The sequence below is a fragment of the Semicossyphus pulcher genome, unplaced genomic scaffold, assembly GCF_022749685.1.
Source record: "Semicossyphus pulcher isolate SPU_LCO1_2020_fin unplaced genomic scaffold, fSemPul1.0.p SCAF_15, whole genome shotgun sequence".
NCBI lineage: Eukaryota > Metazoa > Chordata > Actinopteri > Labriformes > Labridae > Semicossyphus > Semicossyphus pulcher.
The window spans coordinates 5,884,426-5,905,197 of record NW_027211659.1 but is presented as its reverse complement, the minus strand read 5'-3'; the positions used below and the strand labels follow the sequence as shown (position 1 = coordinate 5,905,197).

The 20,772-nt window shown below is 42.4% G+C and overlaps 2 protein-coding genes across 3 annotated transcripts; both read right to left on the bottom strand.

Moving 5' to 3' along the window:
• Positions 1-322: 322 nt before the first annotated feature.
• LOC138592680 (uncharacterized) lies at positions 323-3,049 on the bottom strand. The gene is made up of 8 exons (XM_069663526.1): positions 2,611-3,049; positions 2,191-2,309; positions 1,971-2,031; positions 1,819-1,886; positions 1,645-1,747; positions 1,096-1,214; positions 839-984; positions 323-758 (listed from the first exon to the last, which is right to left on the bottom strand). The coding sequence occupies exons 1-8, from the start codon at positions 2,669-2,671 to the stop codon at positions 650-652; spliced, it is 786 nt and encodes a 261-aa protein (XP_069519627.1). The 5' UTR covers positions 2,672-3,049; the 3' UTR covers positions 323-649.
• Positions 3,050-4,087: 1,038 nt separating this feature from the next.
• med14 (mediator complex subunit 14) lies at positions 4,088-20,615 on the bottom strand. 2 transcript variants are annotated; one of them, XM_069663757.1, is made up of 29 exons: positions 20,204-20,615; positions 19,534-19,560; positions 18,668-18,773; positions 18,371-18,544; positions 18,135-18,264; positions 17,914-18,042; positions 17,663-17,770; positions 16,654-16,786; positions 16,386-16,536; positions 16,177-16,288; positions 15,580-15,705; positions 15,334-15,412; positions 14,931-15,090; positions 14,632-14,823; positions 13,969-14,103; positions 13,765-13,841; positions 13,495-13,655; positions 13,120-13,266; positions 12,786-13,030; positions 12,336-12,605; positions 10,823-11,072; positions 10,194-10,316; positions 9,799-9,975; positions 8,034-8,272; positions 7,764-7,943; positions 7,543-7,650; positions 6,500-6,625; positions 6,214-6,403; positions 4,088-4,845 (listed from the first exon to the last, which is right to left on the bottom strand). In XM_069663757.1, the coding sequence occupies exons 1-29, from the start codon at positions 20,377-20,379 to the stop codon at positions 4,772-4,774; spliced, it is 4,305 nt and encodes a 1,434-aa protein (XP_069519858.1). In that variant the 5' UTR covers positions 20,380-20,615; the 3' UTR covers positions 4,088-4,771. The 2 variants fall into 2 exon arrangements, with proteins under 2 accessions (XP_069519858.1, XP_069519859.1); XM_069663758.1 differs by lacking the exon at positions 10,194-10,316.
• Positions 20,616-20,772: the final 157 nt, after the last annotated feature.

The following is a 20,772-nucleotide window of genomic DNA, read 5'->3' as shown; positions in this document are numbered from 1 at the left end:
TGCAGGAATTGAACAGCAGAGGGCGCCATTTACTCACTAAAGAACCAGTATTGGGTTAATTCAGACCAGTGAGAGGAGCTCAATACAAAAAATTCTAATACTAATTCTAATAATTAATGTATGTGAGTTATATCTCTTGTAACTTTATTACAGTGCCATGAGTGTTGCACAAATATGGGGCAGAGGAGCCTTAGCTTATCATTCCACCTGAAACAACACGTCAAAACTTCTGCCTTAATTGTTTTTTTCCTGTGTACAATGACATCTTATTCACCTGTCTGGAGTGAGGACATACACACACCCATTTTTTCTGTTGCATTTAATTAGTTTATTCCACTTTAGGTATAAAAATTCATAACAGTAGGTAGAACAGTAGTGCAAGGAGGGATTCACCAAGCTTACATTCATTTCCAAACAACTGACTCACTGTAAGGACTAGTATTCGCCACATCATTGAGGACAATATAAAAACCTACATGATTTGTTAATGAAGTAGGCTCTCTGTTCCCACCATCAATCAGTTCAGATGTTGTAGCACCTTTTCACAATTGAAACATATTCAGTTCATGTAGAAGCAGGCAACTCCCAGAGAGACCTGATGCATCCGAACGTCAGGGTTCATAGACATGAAGGCATTTGTCTGGGTAAGTCAGGAGAGGAACTGTGACACAAAGGTGACGGCCTGGTGAAGGTCTTCAGTCAGCTCCTCCGGCAGCGACAACACCATGGAGGTTAAGCTTTGAGTTACTTCTAATATCCTGCATGGAGAAGAGCACACGGTTGTGATTGCTGCATTAATTATTATCTCTACAAGCTTGACATTTGAATTTTAACTCACCAGTTGATGTATTGAGCAGCCAGCTGAGGCTCATGCCTGGAGCCTTCCTCTACCACGAGACACTGCTTCATCTGTTTGAAGTTGGCCTCAATGTCTTTCTTTATGTCAGAGAAAGCCTGAATTCCTCTGAACGAGCTGACCACTTGCTGCACAAAAAAAGAGACATTAAAAGGCACAAAATGTAATAATATAACATAGAGGCTGATGCCTTTTGAAAACGAGGGGAAAGAATAATTATTTAGATTTATTCTCCTTACATATATGACTGAGAGCTGGTGGGCGATGTATTTATGACTTCCGAGGTGCCTGATATCTTCTTCCAACTGTTGACTCAGCACCAGGAGCTGGTTCAGTTTGGCAATGTGGAAGAAGTATTCTGCAAAGAAAAGCATCAGCTTACATTCAACATATTCACACGGTGGCCATTTTTCTCTGATGTCCTGTTCAGGGTAGGAAACTGAAATTCTGTTCTGCTGTGTTACAGGTTTTTGAGTTGAATAAACGTAGTTATAATGTCACACTTTTAGTTTTACCATCAACAGAAAAGATGATGGAAAGTGAAACTGTAGAGAGATATTTAAACATAAAAAATAACTATTTCAGTATCGACAGCTCAACCAATTTTTAGCAAATGATGCCACTGGCCAGGAATCTCAAACTGCAAAGAAACTATGTCTGTCAAGTGGAGTCTTGAACAAAAATGACAGTTAGTATTAAAGGTTTTTTAATCTACACACGATCTTTCATGCTATAACAGATTGAAATACCTCATATTCCTCTTGGCTGAGGATACTTTACATCCTTACCGTCCATTGGCGGCCTCTCCAGCATGTCCACCGGGCTGCCTTGAATGAGGAACACCTCCACTCGAGGAAACATTACCGACAGACCCACCATGTCCAGGTAGTCCTAAAGAAACACGAATAAAACCTCTATTACTCTGTTACATTTGATATTTGGACAGTATTATTGGTTGATACCTCCAGCTGTGGCATAGGCTTTGGTAGGTGTTCAAGGCACTGCAGCATCTGGTCAAGAATCTCTGATCCTGGAAGAAAAGAGCCAGAAAGACATCAAACACACGGGAGAATTACAGGTCAAATGAAACACTTGGATGCTTTGTCTCACTGACCTTGAGCCTGGAAAGTGTCTGCCTCCTCTGGGCTGCAGCCTTGTCCTAACTGCTCCTGAAACTGTAACATATGGCCGCTCATAAGCTTTGGTTCATTGATAGAGGTGAAGATGGGGCAACAGTGACTTTTGCTTTATTAACCCGACACTTTAAAACTGATAAAAAACAGCAAGGAAAGTGGGCATAGATGTGTCAACATGTAGTGTTCAGGTGACTCTACCTGCTGCATCTGTGCCCTAATAAGGAGGTCCAGCTGCCCACACAGACACAACATCTCCAGGCCCACCTGCTCTGGACTCAGCTGGACCGGCATCAGAGGTCTCTTCACCTGTAGCTCCACTGACCACACAGCAACCCAATCAGTTTCAAATGCACTCTTTTTTATCCCGCCTTTGCCCCTTCACAAACACAAATATACAACACAGGTGCACCACTGCAGGCTATGACACAACATGCATTATGTCATCTATCTATCCTACAGGTCCAAGGAAGGAAGGAAGGACACTAATAAGGACAGAAGGGGAGTGGTCAGAGACAGTTCCTGCCGGGCGCACTTCTCCCAAGATGCAATTAATTTCAAACAGCAGTCAGATTTCAAAATAAAGACAAATAAAGACAAATGGGTGATGCTGGGACTTACCTTTAAAAGCTTCATGGTAATCACACGGCAGGCAGAGCGGCTCTGTAATGCTTACTGCCATTTCTGATTGATTATCACACTATTCTCCTAAATTTGCCCCGCTGATAAAAGCCATATAAGGCGCGTGGAAGCAAATGGGAATAGCCTTGTTAAGACTATTTTACATCTATTTGTATTTTTAAGGCATTTGGTCGGGACTACCTATCGCAAGTGGTGCGTTCGAGTGCCAAACGTTCGAATGAAAATCCGATATTCATTCGTTAATCGTCGTTTTCCTGCAGGTGACGATGCTCACGCGCAGCAGCAGCAAGGTAGAGAATACATCCTTTTATCCTGGAGGATCCATGAAGCTCAGTGTAATACAAAAAAAAAAATAAACAATGCCCACGCCCTTTGCAACAACAGCCGTGCAGTCACAGTCTGGGATTTGCGGTTTTGAACGCCCCCCTCCACATTGACAGACTGAGCGCGAGCCTCTTTGTATGATGTCATGTTTTAAGGATAAAGAGCTCAGCATTATGATTTGGATGCGGATTTAAAAGAGAGCTGTTTTCTACTCACGACTTAAGTGATGTTAATTAACCAAGTACTGAACAGAAATGCAATTATAAGATACTTTAATTTTATACCACTTTATAATCTACATTGATGATGTAATGTTTATTCTCCAACGACTATTAGGGTTGCATCTAATTTGTTATTGATTCATCTGCAGATTATTTTCTCAATAAAACGTTTGTTTTTATAATTTTAAAGTCTCCTAAATCCCAAAATGACAGTTTATAACCGAAAAGATCTTCAGAAATATTCACACAGGGAATAAAAAGCAGCAAACCCTCACAATTGAGACTCTGCGACAGGGAAAGGATTGGATTCCAATTAATCGCTTGCCAAAATAGTTGCATTAAACCACAGTCGCTCCTTTGATTACATGTAGTTATTTGTTGCCTTTCAGAATAAAATCAGTCATAAAATATGATCCATTGTTACAGATTAAATCCCCTGAAATTATATGAAGCTAATACATTCCTCTTTGACCAGCAACACTGAAAACTGTGCATTTGCTTTTCCTGTTTGCACATGTAATGGTTTGAAATACTGAAAATGTTTAATAAATATTTAAGTGAAAGTTTAATTTAAAATCAGAAAAAGGTCAGATGGGTTTAAGTGAAGTTGTTATAAGTGTCAGAAGGAGACGAAGAGCAAGATATGAAAGCTGTTTTCACTGCATAACGACACGTATTGGTTGATATATATTATATAACGGTTATAACCTGGTCACTATACATTATCCCTTTCTTAATATATTAGTTTAGGAGGAATTATTCTGCATAATGTGTACTTACTTTTGATAATTTGTGTTCATTCTGTTGCCATAATTTCTTTCCTTGTGCGTAAATTAAACGAGTATTTTTATAGTGTGATTCTGCTTTTTTAATAAAAGGAAATATTTTTTGGCACTGCCAGTGGAAGATCCTGAAAGCACAAACCGACTCTGGGCTTGGTTTATTAAATAGCAAAGTCAGACAGTTTGTTTCAAATCCTTCAATCTGGACTCAAAATGGGTCTTAATAAAATACAACTGGCTTATAAAGTTTGTTACAGTTTTCCAGTATCCAAAGTGACAGTTTGAAATAAAAATGCAGAGGTCTTAACAAACAAAAAGGCGTGGAAACATTTAAATAGTGTGCTAAGGAATATATCTTCTGACACCATAATAGTGTCAGTCTGGCGTTATAAAAAGAAAAAAACAAGGAAAATTCTCTAGCAAAAATCTAACTCACCTGATTCTTTTCAATACTCATATATACAACAATGTACATATTTTCGTAAACAACCTTAAATTCAATAGATAATCTTGTTTACAAGTGCACCTGGAGGAAAAAATAACATTTATACCCTTATACATGAAATGTCCCCTGTCAAAGATTGACTTCAACAGTGAGTCCTGTTTGTAGCTTCAGAATAAAGACTGTGGTCCACATCTGTACATATTTTACTCTCTTTCATAACAGCAATTATACATCAGGTCAACAGTCCAGGGGCAGAAGCAGAGAGGAGACATGCTGCATTTTGACATCTTGGGACCACAGTCTCTTAGCTCGGGGATGAACCCGTCCTCAGTCTCGGAGGGACTCCATTAATGGCTCTGAATGTCTTCCTACTGACGAGTGCCGGGGGGTAGAGTGAGGTTGGCCATCAGCTCGTGAACAGAAGCGAATATCGTACACTCACCTGAAAGACGGACAGAAAAAAATATCCAGCATTAGCAAAGTCATTTTCAAGTATGGGTAATAAAATGGAATATTCAAGTTGATACAATTAAAAGATATCATACATGGAGTGCTGTTATAGGGAATATTAGCACGGCTACAACTTATGCTGCGTTCACATGGATTCAGGCAGATGGTAGGCGGCAAACCGGATATCGCTTTAGTGGACGAGAGCAGGACGGTAAAATGTGGTGATCACCGGCAACGATAACGGTAGATGTCATTAAAGTTAAAATTGTTTTAACTTTTTGCCATCCGTATAACCGGATGTGACGTACCTCCCTCACACAACAAGAAAACATGGGCGATCTTGACAACGAGAGGTCAACCGGTCTTCATCCATCTTCAGCTCCTGGATGAGCTGATGAAATTCCCCACGTATTATGCGCTCTTGCAGAATAGGCTGCACCCACATGCGCTTCTGTTTTTGTCGTCTCTTTTTCAGACGCAGATAAACAAGCGATACACAATCGGCAGTTCTCCTTTCACTATCTATATTGTAAATGAAAGACTTAGCTTACGTTTAAAGGGAAATCTAACAATTTTATGTTTGCAATAGAATATCAACAATAATAAGCAATAATCACATCAAATGATGACACAAAATAATTTTTCGTTTTGCAGTCCTGCCGTTCCGTCCGAGCGTTTGTTTACTTTTCCTGTGCCGGGCAAAAGGTGTTGTCTGCTGTCTACTGTCTGCATGAATCCATGTGAACGCAGCATTAACCACAGCCGTGCTGATATTAAGTAAACAGCATGACATTGCTTTCAAATTAGACTTCTAAAAAGCGGCAGATAATAGTAAACAAATGTGTATATTATTAGGACTAATCATGTATTTGGCTCTACAACACAATTCAGTCAGCAAATTGACAGAAGCTGAACTGCAAGCAACCAGAACATTTCTCCTTGTGATATAATAAATATAATTTTATAATTGCACCAAAACCACCAAAACAAATTCCTTGTGTGTGTAAACCTACTTGGCAATAAACCTGATTCTGATTGTCTGTGTCTACTCACCAGATATTTTGCATTATGTAAAATTATTTATACGTTTCGATTTATCGTGCAACCACTGAGTAGGTTACCAGTTGCTTTAGCACTCTGTGTGATCAACAAGGGCTGTTTGCTGTAACATTATAAACAGTATTTCAAACACCAGCAGCAGACTGACTTAAGTTCAAAGTCCCAGTGCAGTTATACTCTGTATCAGCACTACTGGAATGCCTCTTGTCCAATCAAATTACTTAGTTGGAACTAACTGTTGTAAACGATTTTTCTATCACTTTTTCAGTAAATTATTCAGAGCTGAGAGTAAAAGTCTCACCAGGTCTGGCGGGGTGCAGTTCATTAAACCTCTTCAAGATGTTAGAAACCATCATGGCTACGGCCCCAGAGGAGCTGTGCTGTCTGGGGATGTCGGCCTGCTGAGTGACGCCAGTGGCCATGTCGTACACGATGGGCACAATGATGCTCACTGGTTCCTGGGGCACTGGGATACGCTGGGTCAGCTGCAACTGTGAGGCAAAAGAAAACCAAACACACCATCAGTTGGGTCTATGTGTTAAAAAAAATGTGTGAGAGCTAAAAGGTGAGGCCTTGTAAAGACTTACAAAGAAGAGCATCTTGGACTTGAGCACCACAGCGATGGTTCCAGGAGGGGCGATGGGGGGAGCGCTGGGAGGGATGGTTAGACAGAACTGGACGTTCCACTTGAGCTGTGCAGCCTGGTCAGGGAACTGCAGAGAGAGACGAGACAAGTTAATAAACAAATCAATTGATCGTTGCAGTTGTCATGATGTACATAATTATGTTGCTATGACATTAAAGCATTTGCATGTGTATAGTGTGCACACTATGCAGGGACAAAGACGGGTTTATCCTGGCATATGGTGCACTTATTCTGTATCTTGTTTTTCCTACATTATTTTAACAGCTACAATACCAGATGAGTGGAGGGAACTTTCGTGCATTTAAATGTTCTTGTATGTAACAACCGTGTACGGCTGTCAATATCTAGTTTGGATATAAATTGAACATACTGTAAAATTCAATGTATAAGACGCACTTTTAATACTTTTTTTTCATCTAAAAAGTGGGCTGCGTCCTCATACCGGTGCGACCAATATACTAGTATAAAATGCAGAGATAGGTATGTTATTGTGTTACGGTATTTCACCCAGATGATGGCGCTATAATCTAGCTAAAGTTGTCTGTTGTTAAGTGGTGACGTCACACCTCCGTATTAAACTCTTTCTGGATCCAAGCCGCTACAACGTCTCCTATCTACAATATGCCGCAGTGCTATTCCTCTCTGTTTTAAGCGAGGAACTTGATTGTTGCTGACGCTTCGTCATCAACATGCTACAGCACTGGTAGCTAGCAGGATTGCAAACTCGACATGGCGAGAACAGATGGTAGGCTGTAATTTGTGTGTGTTTTGAATGTGTTTCAAATCAAAATAGTGTTGAAATAAGTTTACACATTTTATTTATAAATAGCTGTAGAAAACCTTTCTACCTCTGGGATACCCCCAAAATAGACTGCGTCTAATATTCCGGGGTGACTTATATACTGGATTTTACGGTAGATAAAAATCAAACTGACTAGGCTCATACACGATCATGCATTAATATATGTAACAAGAGCTACCCACCAGTTCCAGCTTCATGATGCGCACACAGTCCCTCAGGATGTTGGTGGGCGCCCCCAGCAGCTTAGTGAAGGCATTCAGAGTGTTGTATTTAAAGGGAGGACCAGCAACCTAGAGAGAAGATAACAGAAAATGGATCAATACAACATTAATAAGAGTACCTCAGATATATATGCTTGACTAAATAATGAACAAGGCTTTAAGTGGAAGCTGCTTACACATACCCGCGTCTCAAAGAACTTCTCCAGCACCTGAAGCTCCTCCTGCGACCAGGGACCTGTGTTCTCTGGAGTGACTTTGAGCTGCAGTGTCTGGTAGTTCTTTGGGTTGAGAGCCACGCGGCACTTGAGCACATCCGTCTTGAACATGATCACCCCCGGCTCGTTAGAGTTCACGATAGACAGCTGGAGGAGAAATGACAGAGAAGGGGAAGTTAGAGGAGGAGCAGAAAATATAATTTAACTCCAAATGAGGATGAATTGTGCCGCACTTACGTTGGCCTCCTGCTGGATGATCCTTTGCAGGTGCCGTCTCATGATGACTGAACCCAGAAAGCGCTCCAGTGGTGAGCAGAGGTAGCTTCCTGCCAGGCCCGGCACCAGGCAGGGAGTGGGTGAGGGGAGCAGAAGCACATGCAAGGCATTGTGGGTGAGGATGGTAGGAATGGAGGCGGCCCAGGGGCGCTGAGGTAGCTTGCGGGGTGGAGGCATACTGGTAGGCATGACTTGTGAACCTAAAGACAGGGAGAAAAGAAAGAGACATTATTAATAGAGAGGGATTTTTTTCAGTGGTCAATGTAAGCTCACAGCAGTTGTACTGGTGTTTCTTTACATGCTTTTCACATAAGTAAGATTAAATTATTTCTTCTTATTTAGATGATTTAGAAACAGTGTCACCTTGTTTCTGTTATATAGTTTGCCCACCAGAGAGCACTGCAAGGTTCATTTATCATCTGTTTAATTTCCTACTAAGGATGTGCTTTGAAAAAAATCTACAGCACAAGTATCCAGGTGTGTGAATCTTTCAATCTCTCACAATTCGATTTGATTCTTAAGGTCGCGATTCGATCATTCGACATTAAAGCACGGTAAAATGTGCTCAAGATTCTGCAGCTTTTATATTTGATACAATAAGGTAAATACACAGAGGCAAACCTAAGACAAAGACAATTTATTTTTGATTGACTTGCAAAAATAAAACATTGTTTAGTACCGGACTTCAACTGTAAAATTTTAAGGAAACACAAGTTCCAGTTATGCCAAATAAGAAATACTTCAAGTTAAATAAGACCAGCTACCTCTGTATTTATCACAAACTTTGCATTTAAAATTATATTTTTACACAAATAACACTGTAAAACTCTTATTTTGTATGTTGTTCAAAACAGTCAAACAATAATGTTCGACGGCAGATTCACGTTCACAGCTGTGTGGCTTTCGTGCATCACTCGCGTTCGTATACGAGACTCGAGCTGCCAGGCATCCATGATGTAATGAGCGGTGAATGTTATAAACGACTGGGTGGCTCGAGAGGGCCACGCATCGCAGGTAAGAGCTATTCTGTGGGCGTTGATCGGGGCTTTCCCCGGACATTTACCAACGCCAAGAGCTAGCTAACGTTAGCAGTGCTGCTGACTCGCCAGGACCGACACACTCCTTGCTGGAACCGTGTATAGCGGAAGCTGGAAAGGGTGCACGGTAAACAATGCATGCAGTGGGTTTGTCGTGCGCAAACTGGCTGCTGGTGAAAATATACACAAAAACATTTCAAATCGTTTCAGAATTGTAGAATTAAGAATTGCGATTCTGACATGAATCGGTTTTTTGTCTTATGTTATATGTGGAAAAAAGTAATGTTGCTATTGCCGTTTTATTTTCACTGATAAGAAAAAAAAAACAAGGACATTTCACAAGATCCATGCAGTGTATTTTTGCACTTCATCCTACAGCCTTTTGGAACAGAGATTAGTTATATGTTTAAACATATAAACAAATAAAATATACAACATAAATTACACTTAGACTTTGTCATTTGGATAATTTAAAGATCTTAAGTCTTTACAAAACAACCCCCCAGTTTCAGTTAATTAACTCGACATCGCACATCCTGCGATGTGATAGCATTCAATGCCAATTGTTTTTGAAACAATTTACCTGGAAGCCCTAGTGTTTATATAAATATAAAACGATTCTGCAGATTCTAACTCCCAATTATCAAAGTAAAAATAATGCAAGGAAACACTGAAAAAGCGGAACTTACTGGTCCCAGCCCGTGGAGAATGAGGGTCAGGGATAGGCGAGTGCAGCGATGGGTTACCAGGGGACATGCCGGGGATCCTTGCCCCAGGAGAAGGCCCTGAGACCTGGGGAGAGCCCGGCCACTGACCCCGGTGGCTGGGAGACACCATGGCATATGGAGAGCTGGGGTCCAGAGCTCCTAAGGTGAAGGAGAGAAGACGGCAATTAGAAACAGAACAACACTGAATATACAACATTAAAAACACATGAATACACCACTGTGTGCCAACTATCTACAGGCCTTTTATCATAAGCTAGTTAAGTCTGCAGCCTAGATATGCCCAGTGAAGATGTTCGGTTCAGCCCGTTCCAGCTCTTGCCCAGCAGACCAGCGTTAACTACCACCCTGCTGCTTACCGTGGGGACTGGCAAAGCTGGTCTGACCCATCGCTATGCCCAGAGAAGACGGCGATGGGGTGGGCCCGAAAGGAGAGGGTGCCCTCAGAGCTCCACTAGGGGAGCCAGAGGCATGGATGTTCCCTGCACACACACACACAAACAAACACACACACACACATACACCAAATGGCTCGTCAGACTCTGAGGTTGACAAGTTCTCCTTGCACGCACACACAGAGACTCACACATGTACACACACGCTAAAGCAGGGCGGAAGGACTGCAGTCTCTGGCTGGCGGGCTGAGATGGAGAGGAATGGAGGGAGCAGGACTAAATGCATGCTTTGTTCCCTCTCGGCTGCGAGGCGTGTGCACGTTGCATGGAAAACACAACTGATATCATGGTTTCACAGAAATTAAAACCGGCACACATGGTTGCTTTTTCTCCTCTTTGGCATTCACACAATTTGATCTTGCAACAAATAACACAAGGCAGCAGTGAGGTTGATGACAGCAGTGTGATACAGTCATAAACAATGATTTGTTGATTACAATCTTGTATAGCGGCTTAAAAAGCTCAGATGACACAGATATCATTCACTCACATATACTTTGACAAACACCAAATATCAACTGGGCTATTATTACCTGGTGACTGGGTGGGCATTATAGATGGTGAGGGGGTTACATTAGCGTGGTAGTTCGGCGGTGGTGAAGTGAGTGGAGGGTATACACCTCCCGCGCCTCCTCTCATTGTCTGCGTCTGCTGTTGAGCTTGTAACTGGTTCATCAGACTGTCCATCACGTCCACACCCACCGGTGAGGGCGGGTTATCGTCTTCATTTACGGAGCGCCTGCGAGCATCCTGATTACTGTCTACAAACATGTTCAGGAATGTCTAGACAGGGGAAAGATGAGAAGAGCAACAAAAAAAAAAAATATATATTAGTCATTATAAAGCTGTGTCTACCATTTACCTTTGGAGTCCAGTTGTATTCTTAAAGGGCCAGTTCGCCGATTTTCAACCTCAGTCCTATCATGCTAGTATGGAGAGCTAATGCCATTATGGTAGTGTAGTAGTAGTATGTGCCTTTGGAGGGCGCTATCCGCTTCTCCATTGGGCCCTGGAAAACCCCTAGGGAGGCCAGGAACTTGGTAAACTTCACTTCCTCAATCTAGGACGCTCGCCTCTGATATCATGTCTCGTTCAAAATCGTCAGGTTTGAAATGTTGACTGCAGACCTAAAGATTTTTTGGACGATCCGCCGATATATTCTCGTCGAGTCATTGCCTGCAGTGAAATTGTAGTATTTCACTCCAGCGTCTCTCACTGGGCCGTTCCTTTCAGAGGGAGGGGTGCAATGCACCCTGGGTGTTGTAGGAATGTAGAATGGGCGAAACAACGAGCGGTTTGTACAACTTCCTCCACAGCTATGGCGCCAATGTCAAATATTATTGCTTCTATCGATTACAGAGAACACCAGCTTTGACTGGCAGTGGCTTTTTCCAGGAGTGAATTGCTCCTTTAAGTTCTGTTTATTAGAAAGAGACCCTTTAAATTCTCATGGCACAGGATGTAAGATGCTTTCACACTAAAGTGGTAACCAAGATAATATTAGTTAGCTAAGCTTAGCATTAAGACTGGAAATAGGGAGAACAGCTAGCCTGACAGTGCAAAAATAACAAAATCTGCCATCCAGCACCTCTAAAACTAACTTATGAATATTACATATTTAGTTTGGCTTAATGGGGGGTTTAATGGCCAGTCAAATTCTAGGTCAGCCGCAGCATCTTCCTGGGGCTTCCACAAATAACCTGGCAGATGAAAAGACTCTAGATGAGCGACTTTAGAGGTGCTGTCAGGCTAACGGTTTCCTCCCATATTCAGGCTTGTGTGCTGCATTATGCTGCGGTATTTATTTCAAAAGAAAAAGTATGACTTTTCCATTTAAAGAAGACACATTTGGGACGCTCAGAGGCTAAATCGCTTGTACAGAGGCTACAGTCCTCAATGCGGCAACCCTGGGTTCAACTCCCACCCCTTTGCCGCTTGTCATCCCCACTCTCTCTTCCCCGTTTCAGACACTATCCACTGTCCTCTCTCTCTCTCAATAAAGGCATAAACACATTTTTGGTTTAGCAGATTACATGGAAACTATACCTTGAGTCCAGGAGCTGGGTAGAATCCCTCTACAATCTTAGTGTTGTCAAAAAGACTGTAGGCTCCATCTCTGATAGCCACCACACCTCGGCTGCGGCAGTAAATGTCGATGCAGTACATGTTTCGGAACGCCAGGCGGATGTGTGTGGGTGACTGAGGTAAGATGGAGAAGCACTGGTAGGCAGTGTTGGTGCGCTGGGTCAGGCCCAGCATGGGCACTGTTGGTAGCTTGTTGATTGCATTCAGAGGGGCCTGTGTGTCTGAGAGCACCTGAGGGAGATGATGAATAGAAACATTACCCAGGCAATTACACAGAAAACTTAAGAGTTGAAGCAAAGAGGAAAAAGTTTCTCTTACAAAACAGAACTTTACTGATTTTAAACAATCAGGTAGTTAAAACGCACGGATGTAAGGTGAATAGGAACCCTGCATTTTTTTATAACTGTGTACCTGCAGGAGCTGCATCACATTTGGACTCTTGTTAAACATCTCCTGTAGCTGATGGAGGATGATATTGTGGCAGTTGGAACAGCCAGAGTTTGGCCCGACAGTTCCCAGGGCAAGGTGGAAACGATGGCTGTTGGAGTTCCACTGGATGGTGACGGAGCTGCCCTTGGTGGTGCCGTAGCACAGCACCAGCTTACGGTAGTTGTACAGCCGCACCTCGGAGAACAGGGTCAGGAAAGATGGCATCTCTGGAAGGACGTGCAGCTGTATTAGACTTACTGGCCAAATTCAAATGAACTGACTTTAAAGTGCGACCGCTGCGTTACGGAGGACATACCTGGCAGTGCACGAGAGAAGTTGAGGACACACTGGTAGAGCTGGCTGATGGCGCTCCAGTCATTGAGGAACATCTCCACCACTTTCCGCCCGCCCACCGGCTCCGACAGAGGGTTTTCATAGGTCAGGTACACGTGTCGTGTTGAGGCTAACGGACAAGACAGATAGGTATTTTCAAAATTCACATGAATGCCATATTTAAAGCAAAGCACGTTCTGTTTAATGCAAGATAATTTGTTGTATTTATCTTCGTGAATCTCTTGGGTTTGGTGATATTTCTTTTTTGGATTTTGATTTTTCTTTTGCATTAATCTTCTTCAAAACACTCTTGAATGATGTAAATGTGAAAATGTAGGGGTCTGTATGTGGTGTGTACCTTGCTCCTTGCTGTGTGTGCTGTTAAGAGGACAGTTAGCCAGCACGAGTTCAGCCACCCAGGTTCGGTTGTTCCTGCCCTGCAGTCGGAAGGTGCAGTCCAGTAGGGACCGCTCTAAAGCTCTCCTGGTCTCCTCTCCTACACCTTTACAGGCAGGAATCCTGCCGAAAGGGAATTAAATGTAAAGTTAAATCTTTTTATTTTATCAAAATTTGAAGATAAATGACATATGGCTGGTATTGCGTGTGTATAAACACATGCATGTATTACTTCAGTAGACGAATCGCATGACTGCTGCCATCACCCTCCACTTGGACACCCTGGTTTGGGATCTCCATGTTGGACAACTACTCAAACAGACAGACAGACAGACCTGCAGCATTAGCCAGAAAACACAAAACTGGGATTGCCGTGCATAAGCCGGTCTTTAAGACATCTTAAAGCGGTGTAAAAGGTTTAAACCGCCTTACTTACCTCCGTTCTGAGGCCAATGAAAGGCATATTGGTGTCACACATCGCTACTAGGTGAGCCAGCTCTTTGTTGAAGGCACACATCTCTCCAGAACGCTTAGGCTTCTTTGGCTCTGGGTCTCCCTGGTCCCCTGAAATCTATGGAGCAAAAGAGGCAAAAGAATGAGACATTGAAGACACATTTAGTTTGATTTATCAAGCTGCTCAAGTCAGACCAGAAACACCAGAAAATAATACACATATATCTGGATTGTAGATGTTTTTAGATATGCCACCCTAAGAAAACATACTTAAAGAAAATGTAATGCTGAAAACAGCGGCTGCCAGTTGTCTAGCAGAGCGCGTTTTGACTACATAGTTTACAATACACTTCTGTCTGCAGTGTCTGCAGCACTTGTAGTACAGCATCACAGCTGATGGTCTGCACAAGAATTTGTCCACAATGTGTGAAAAATGTTGAATATTCTATAATTGAGTTTAAGAAAGCAGCCTTCTGAGGACATTTGCACAGAAATTTCATTGCAAAATCAGTGTACAATCCTCATAGAAAAGGACAAGTTTTACCCCTTCACATTTGCATTGGTCTAAAAATCCCTTATAAGCAACAATCAAGCAAACAATGTAATATAGTTTACTTTGGTTTATAGCTAGTCTAGCAGTGACTACCTTTCTCTTAGTTCCGGGTCGGATCCCTCTCGTGTTGGTGTCCTGTACAAGATGTTCTAGGTTGGGTTTGAAATGCTGCAGGAGCTGTGCACACATGGGTCCATCCTCTCCTTCCAGCTGAGACACTGACAGGAAAGAGTACTTGTACTGCAGCGCTGTGGGACTGCTAGGCACTTCAAGCATTTCCACCACCTATAACAACAGACAGGAGAAAAAGGAGCGTTATAAAAAAAGATTCTATCTATTTAAGACCCTTTTGTTTTGGTCCTTTCAACAATGCATCGGGTTAAGGAACTCACAATGTAGTACTGCGGCAGACGTGTGAGCTTTATGAAGAGTTTGTGTTTGGACAAGTTGCCAACAGGGTGAGAGGCTGAGTTTGACAGGTGAAGGACATCGGTACACACAGTGGGAAGGTGTTTTACAGACTGTCGACAGCGCTGCTCCCCCAACCAGAACCTGAAAAGGAAAAAAAAAAAAAGACTCAGTGTCACCAAAACATCCAGGGTTGATGGCTCACACTTTTACTCTCAGCATTCACACTGTTCACTAGTGCAAGACTCGTGCAAGATTTTTAACACCCATCTTGCAACCTGCTAAGCCACGTGTTGCCAGTGACAGACCACTGAATTGTGACAAGCTGGAGCCTTAAATATATATTTCATGTGCATACCTATTTAAAAATTGAGGAAGTCGACTTACTTCAGTTGTTGAAGCCAAGTTATGATGCGCTTCATATCATCGTTAATGGTCTTCTCAATGTCGTCAAGCATGGACTGATCTAGAGAGAAAAACACAACAAGGTTCATAACAGTTCAAGTTGGATCAAAGAGAAACTAAGTTTGAATTAAACTCATCCTAGCAAATGTGTAAGCCAAACTGTTCATGTATTTGACACTGAACAAATACAAAACAATATTAAAAGGTTCATTTTTATCTGTTACTTACCTAGGCCATACAGCATGGGTTGGAACATGCCAGAGTGCAGGTCGACAAAAATGTGCAAGCACTCCGAACGACCACACGGCTCAAGAATTGGAATAACCAGTGTGGGTAAAGCAGTCTCGATGAATGCTGAAATAGACAACCACACGTGTCACCTTTTAATACTGTAGATGTCTCAGAAAATTAAAAATGTTCATTACAAAGTACATCACTTAAAAATAGAGAATCAGGGATATGTGACATTGTACATTTCAATGGGCTAATGGGGATTTTGAAGCGAAAAATAGAGTCTGTGCACTGGATCATGCTCCCAAGTAGTTCTTGTGCCTTCTCTGCCCAGCACCTGGACTTTATCGCCTGGATGTGCACGCTTTGGTAAACTTTTCTAATGGGGATTTTGAACATGGAATTCATCATACTTAATACCATGAAAAATGATGCCTTCTGCATTTTAAACAATACCTTTACTTTCACGTGTTGTCAGGAGTTAAAACAAGGCTGCAGCTACTGCAGGACGTAACACTGGTCTCTTTGAATTTGCTCATTATATACCTTGTATGAATGTATTTTAATTAACAAGACATTACGGTAAATACATACAGTTGTCACTGGGATTGCTGGTCTTTAGAATGGCCTTAAGTTCCTGCAGCTTCTGATGGGACCGGGCATGCACGCTGTCGATTAGAAGTTTCTCCACTGACAGATGGTCAATCTAAAAGAAGGAAAACCGACATTATTAAGTTGCAAGATATTTGTGTTAATCCGTACTGCCCCGTACGCAGCAATACACTGAAAATACATGTCCTTACCTTCATAGCTCTCTCCATTAATTTGGAGTCACAGGCAGGAAGAGGAGGTTCATGGGATATTTGTAATGGCTTAGATCCATCAGATTCATCAATCTTGATGGTGACTTTATGTACCGACGCCGTACCTGTTTTCCTACCCAAAACCTGTTGGCTGGAGAGAAAGAAAAAGGACGATTCAGAGTTGCAAAGTCTATGAATACATGTTGGTAGTATTTTGAGGACACAGTGTTCTTGTCCATAAATGTGAGGGCAATTCATAAAGTCTTACTTCCACACAGTGAGAGTGAGGTACTTTGCAGGCACGTATCTCTCCTCCTGCACCAGGTCGCCCCATCGCTCTCTGATCAGCATCAGAGTCTGAGAGTGGAGCACTTCTAGCTGCAGTGACAGACAGAAGGAGTCTGGAAACAATGCGGTTAAAGAAAACACAGTGTGGGAAAGTACCAAGTCCAGGTGAGTAGAGATCAAGCACTACACACATCTCTCGCCATTAACATTCAAAACACACTCACACACATATCCCCAAGACACATACGCTTTGTTAGTAAAAAGGGGTATTTGTGCCCAGCACAGACTGCTCTTTGACACGGTAAGCTGCACCGCTAGTGGTGGTGGGAGGAAGCGCAGAGAAGAGATGTACTGATTAGCATTGTGATAAGCACAGTTGTGCTCAGCTCGCATGCTTGATTAGGGTCTTAGATATTAGCATGAATGCTAACGAGGTGTTGTTTCTCCCTACATTTTACTGATAGCTGACTCTGACTGTCAGGTCAGAATATATCCTCTCCTACGTGTGTAAGTTACAATAGCATTATGAAAGTCACAAGTATAACTGCCTGACAATGACAACGTTACATGACATGTTGGTATTCACACTTATTTAGCTGTCATTTCTAAGAAGCACGAAGACATAAAAAAACCTTGTCAGTACAGTTTTAGCAGGTAACTGAAACAAACATCTCCATAAGTAGTTAACTGAACCTCACATGACCTGACTGGGTGACAGGTTGTAGGGAGAACAGTGCTGCTCTTTCCCTGTCATTAACAAAAGAGGGGGTTCAGAAGGATGCAATTCTGCAGCTGTGTTTCTCATTTGAATGCAGCACGGGTCTGCAGGACTAGTCAATACCCTATATGCTCAGACACACACTCCCACCCTACTGCAGCAGTTCACATCAGACCAGGACCTAAGCCAAGTGCTTTTTTTTCTTGCAGGACTTTTAAAAATGTATGTGCACGGATGTGTGCAGATAGACAAACATACAAAGAAAGGATACGTAGGCAGTTGTACATGTCCTGTAGGGGCTTTTCATCTGCACACAGTCGTGCCTGGACCAACTCATGGATGAAGTTCACCTGCAAACTGTGCACCAAGGCTCGGCCATCTGTCAACATAGATGGATAGATTGCGTGCGGGAAAGGGGTAACAGACAGACAAGTTGAGAGAGAATGAGAAAGTGAAAGACATTAGGGATGAGGTGTAAAAATGAAACAGTGTGGAGGAGAGCTGCATTAGCGCATGACTTACCTCCAGTTTCTTTGTCCTCCACCAGAATCTCCAACTTCAGCAGCCTCCAGGGAATATCAGGGTCATCTCCCATCACCGTCAAAGTGGCCTCAAATTCTCCTTCCACACGAAACTTTACACGCCCATTCGCTACACAAATTTAAACACAAGCCCTTTCTTTTACAAATGTATTTAAAAATAGACATGTAAAATATTGTAGAGCGGGTTTACAAGCTGCTTACCAACTGTGAGGTTTGCTAGCTGTGGTGGCAAGTCTGTGGTGACAAGGCGGTGTCGTAGAATCTGATTAAGCTGACTCAAGGTGGTCTGCTTCTCATTCTTAGTTATGGGATCTGGAGGAATGATCTTATCCTACACAAGCAGGCACAGAGACACAGAACAGTTATGTTGACATACCAAAAATGCAAGAGAAAATCTATATACACAAAGCTATAGATTAGTACCGAAATTCACTTACTCGTATACATGTAGGCAAGCGTGGGTATGACCCTGTGGTAAGAACATCAATGGCAAAGGGGATGGCAAAGCTGGGCAAACGAGCATGTACAAGGGCGTCTCTGGCCAGCGATGCCAACCTATCAGCGGTATCCACAAACAGGATGGTCTGCTGATCCAGAAAACTAGAAATCATCTATAAACAAAGAAAAAGGTAACATTAAGTGAATTTGTGTGCTGATGGAAACTAGACAATTTGTATTTTATCATCACCATACAGAGAGTTCAGGTGAATCAAGTCAAACTAGACACAACATACCGCACACTTCTCAACTTTCCCTGCATTGCTCGCCCACTTCACCAGGGCCAGCAGACGCACAAATAGCTGCCTTGTACGACTGGCAAACTGGACAATCTCCATTTTCCTGGGGGAAAAGAAACAAGAGATAAGAGATAAAAGATTGAAACTATAGACTGCATAAAAAGATGGACGACATGACAGCTCCCTAAACGTGAAGCCAAAACATTTCAAGGGCCCCTGCTGACTGGCTGCAATATAGGTCATTAAGCTCCTCCATGTTAACAGATGGGACATGAGTCAAACTATAAAATCAAAATACACGTCAAATAAATTTTTTGTCAAACATGGTTTCTGTCTGCTGTTTTATGTCAAAGTCTTAATTTTCCTGTCAAGTTTATTTGATGCTGTCAAAAGAACGATTGACAGCTCTGTTGACAAATACGACTCCTGCAGCTGATCTGTTCCGGATTAGCAGAGCAGAGAAGGATCGACAAGTGAAAACGTAACTAAAACAATCACTAAAGTCATTGAAGTTTCCATATCTGTGAACCTCTGCTTCGGACCAACACAAGAAGCTGTTCTGCTGTTAAATACACCGACGTGTAGGATCCTTGCTGTTTTTTCAGTAATTTGAGTGTGCGTTTTGGTTAGCGGAAGTGGCTACTGCATCACCACTGCGCAACTCTGGCTCCAAATGACGTCACCAACGCAAGATGGCAGCGCCTATCACAGGGACGACTTTGGCATCAATTTCGTACAGTGAGAGCAGTTGGAGACATATCGGCCATCTACAGTCATTGGTTGAAACACAACAGTGTAACAGAAATTGTTTCTTCAAATGTGGAGGGATGAAGAAGTAATGAATGAAATTCATAGGCACATACCTCTCCATGTCCGTTTTCCTAGGAAGTCTGAAAAATAAAACATTGAGAGGTTAAAACAAATAGTATGGTATGCTTAATGCTTTTGAGTGATTCTATTTGCCTTATATCTCATTATATTTTTTCTATGTGATATAACATGTTTAGTTTTAATGGCTTTAGTCTCTGCCTTTGACATGAGCACGCTGTAACTGTGTTTTGAAAGTTGCTATATATATACACAGCTTTTATTTGTATTATTATAGTTACATACACCGGTATGATACAGAAAATGAACATAATCTTTTCAGTTAGCAGCTTGGGGATAAGGGACCAAGATACAGATATAGTATCTTTGGGAAAGTAGACTGATGCAAGTAATCCATCGTAACCCTGGTGTCCAACAGAAAACCATTCATTCAACTTTAACTTTTGGACCTTCAGATGTACTGTGTTGTTTACTTGTACGCCCCCTCATAAAACAGTAGTGCTAATATCTGTGTTTTAAACTTAGTATAGCTCATCTACAGTGTCAAAGTGGAAAGCATCTTCAACCTTCACCACCTGATGAGCCCGTTAGAGTGAATAAAAGAGGCTGAAAGAAGAGCATCCTCTGAGTTTACAAACGCTAGCTCATTAGCCCGCCTGTTAGCCCGGTTAGCATTGAGGCCTACAACGCTAGGATGTTACTTACAGTTCTGCCAGCAGGGTAATTTCATGGTAGGTCCTCTGGAGAAGAAATTCAATTAGCAGGCTCAGCCGGACCCCCTGTGTGGCCGGGGTCCCGGGTGGTGGTGGCTGTGGACCCGAGACCACCGGACCTCCAAGTGGGACGAGCTGCCCATCTGACCCAATCTGCACCGGAGCCATTTTACAATGACGATACAGGCTAGTTAGCTACTGCGATGAACACCCAGCGCTACAACGGGGAACTAGCGAGTTGTAGTGGCTAACTCCTTGTGAAAAGATTTTCTTCGCAGCCTCACAACATTTCTTTCACGAAACGAGCTTCTCTGCATAGGCTTAATTTCCTTGGTCAGCTGTAAACTCAACAAATTCGCCAAATTTGGGAACTCATTACGGAGAAGGCTCAACGCCGCTCAGCCGCCATCTTTGCTGTCGGGAATGCTTAGCATAGGGAGGGAGGGAAAGAAAACCCTAAAAAGAGCCTTAAGGAATTGGAGCCATGAGTGTTTTCTTGTTGCTGTGTAGTACACAGGTCATTGGTTTTTCAAACCTGGCTAACCGTGAGAAGAAACAAAA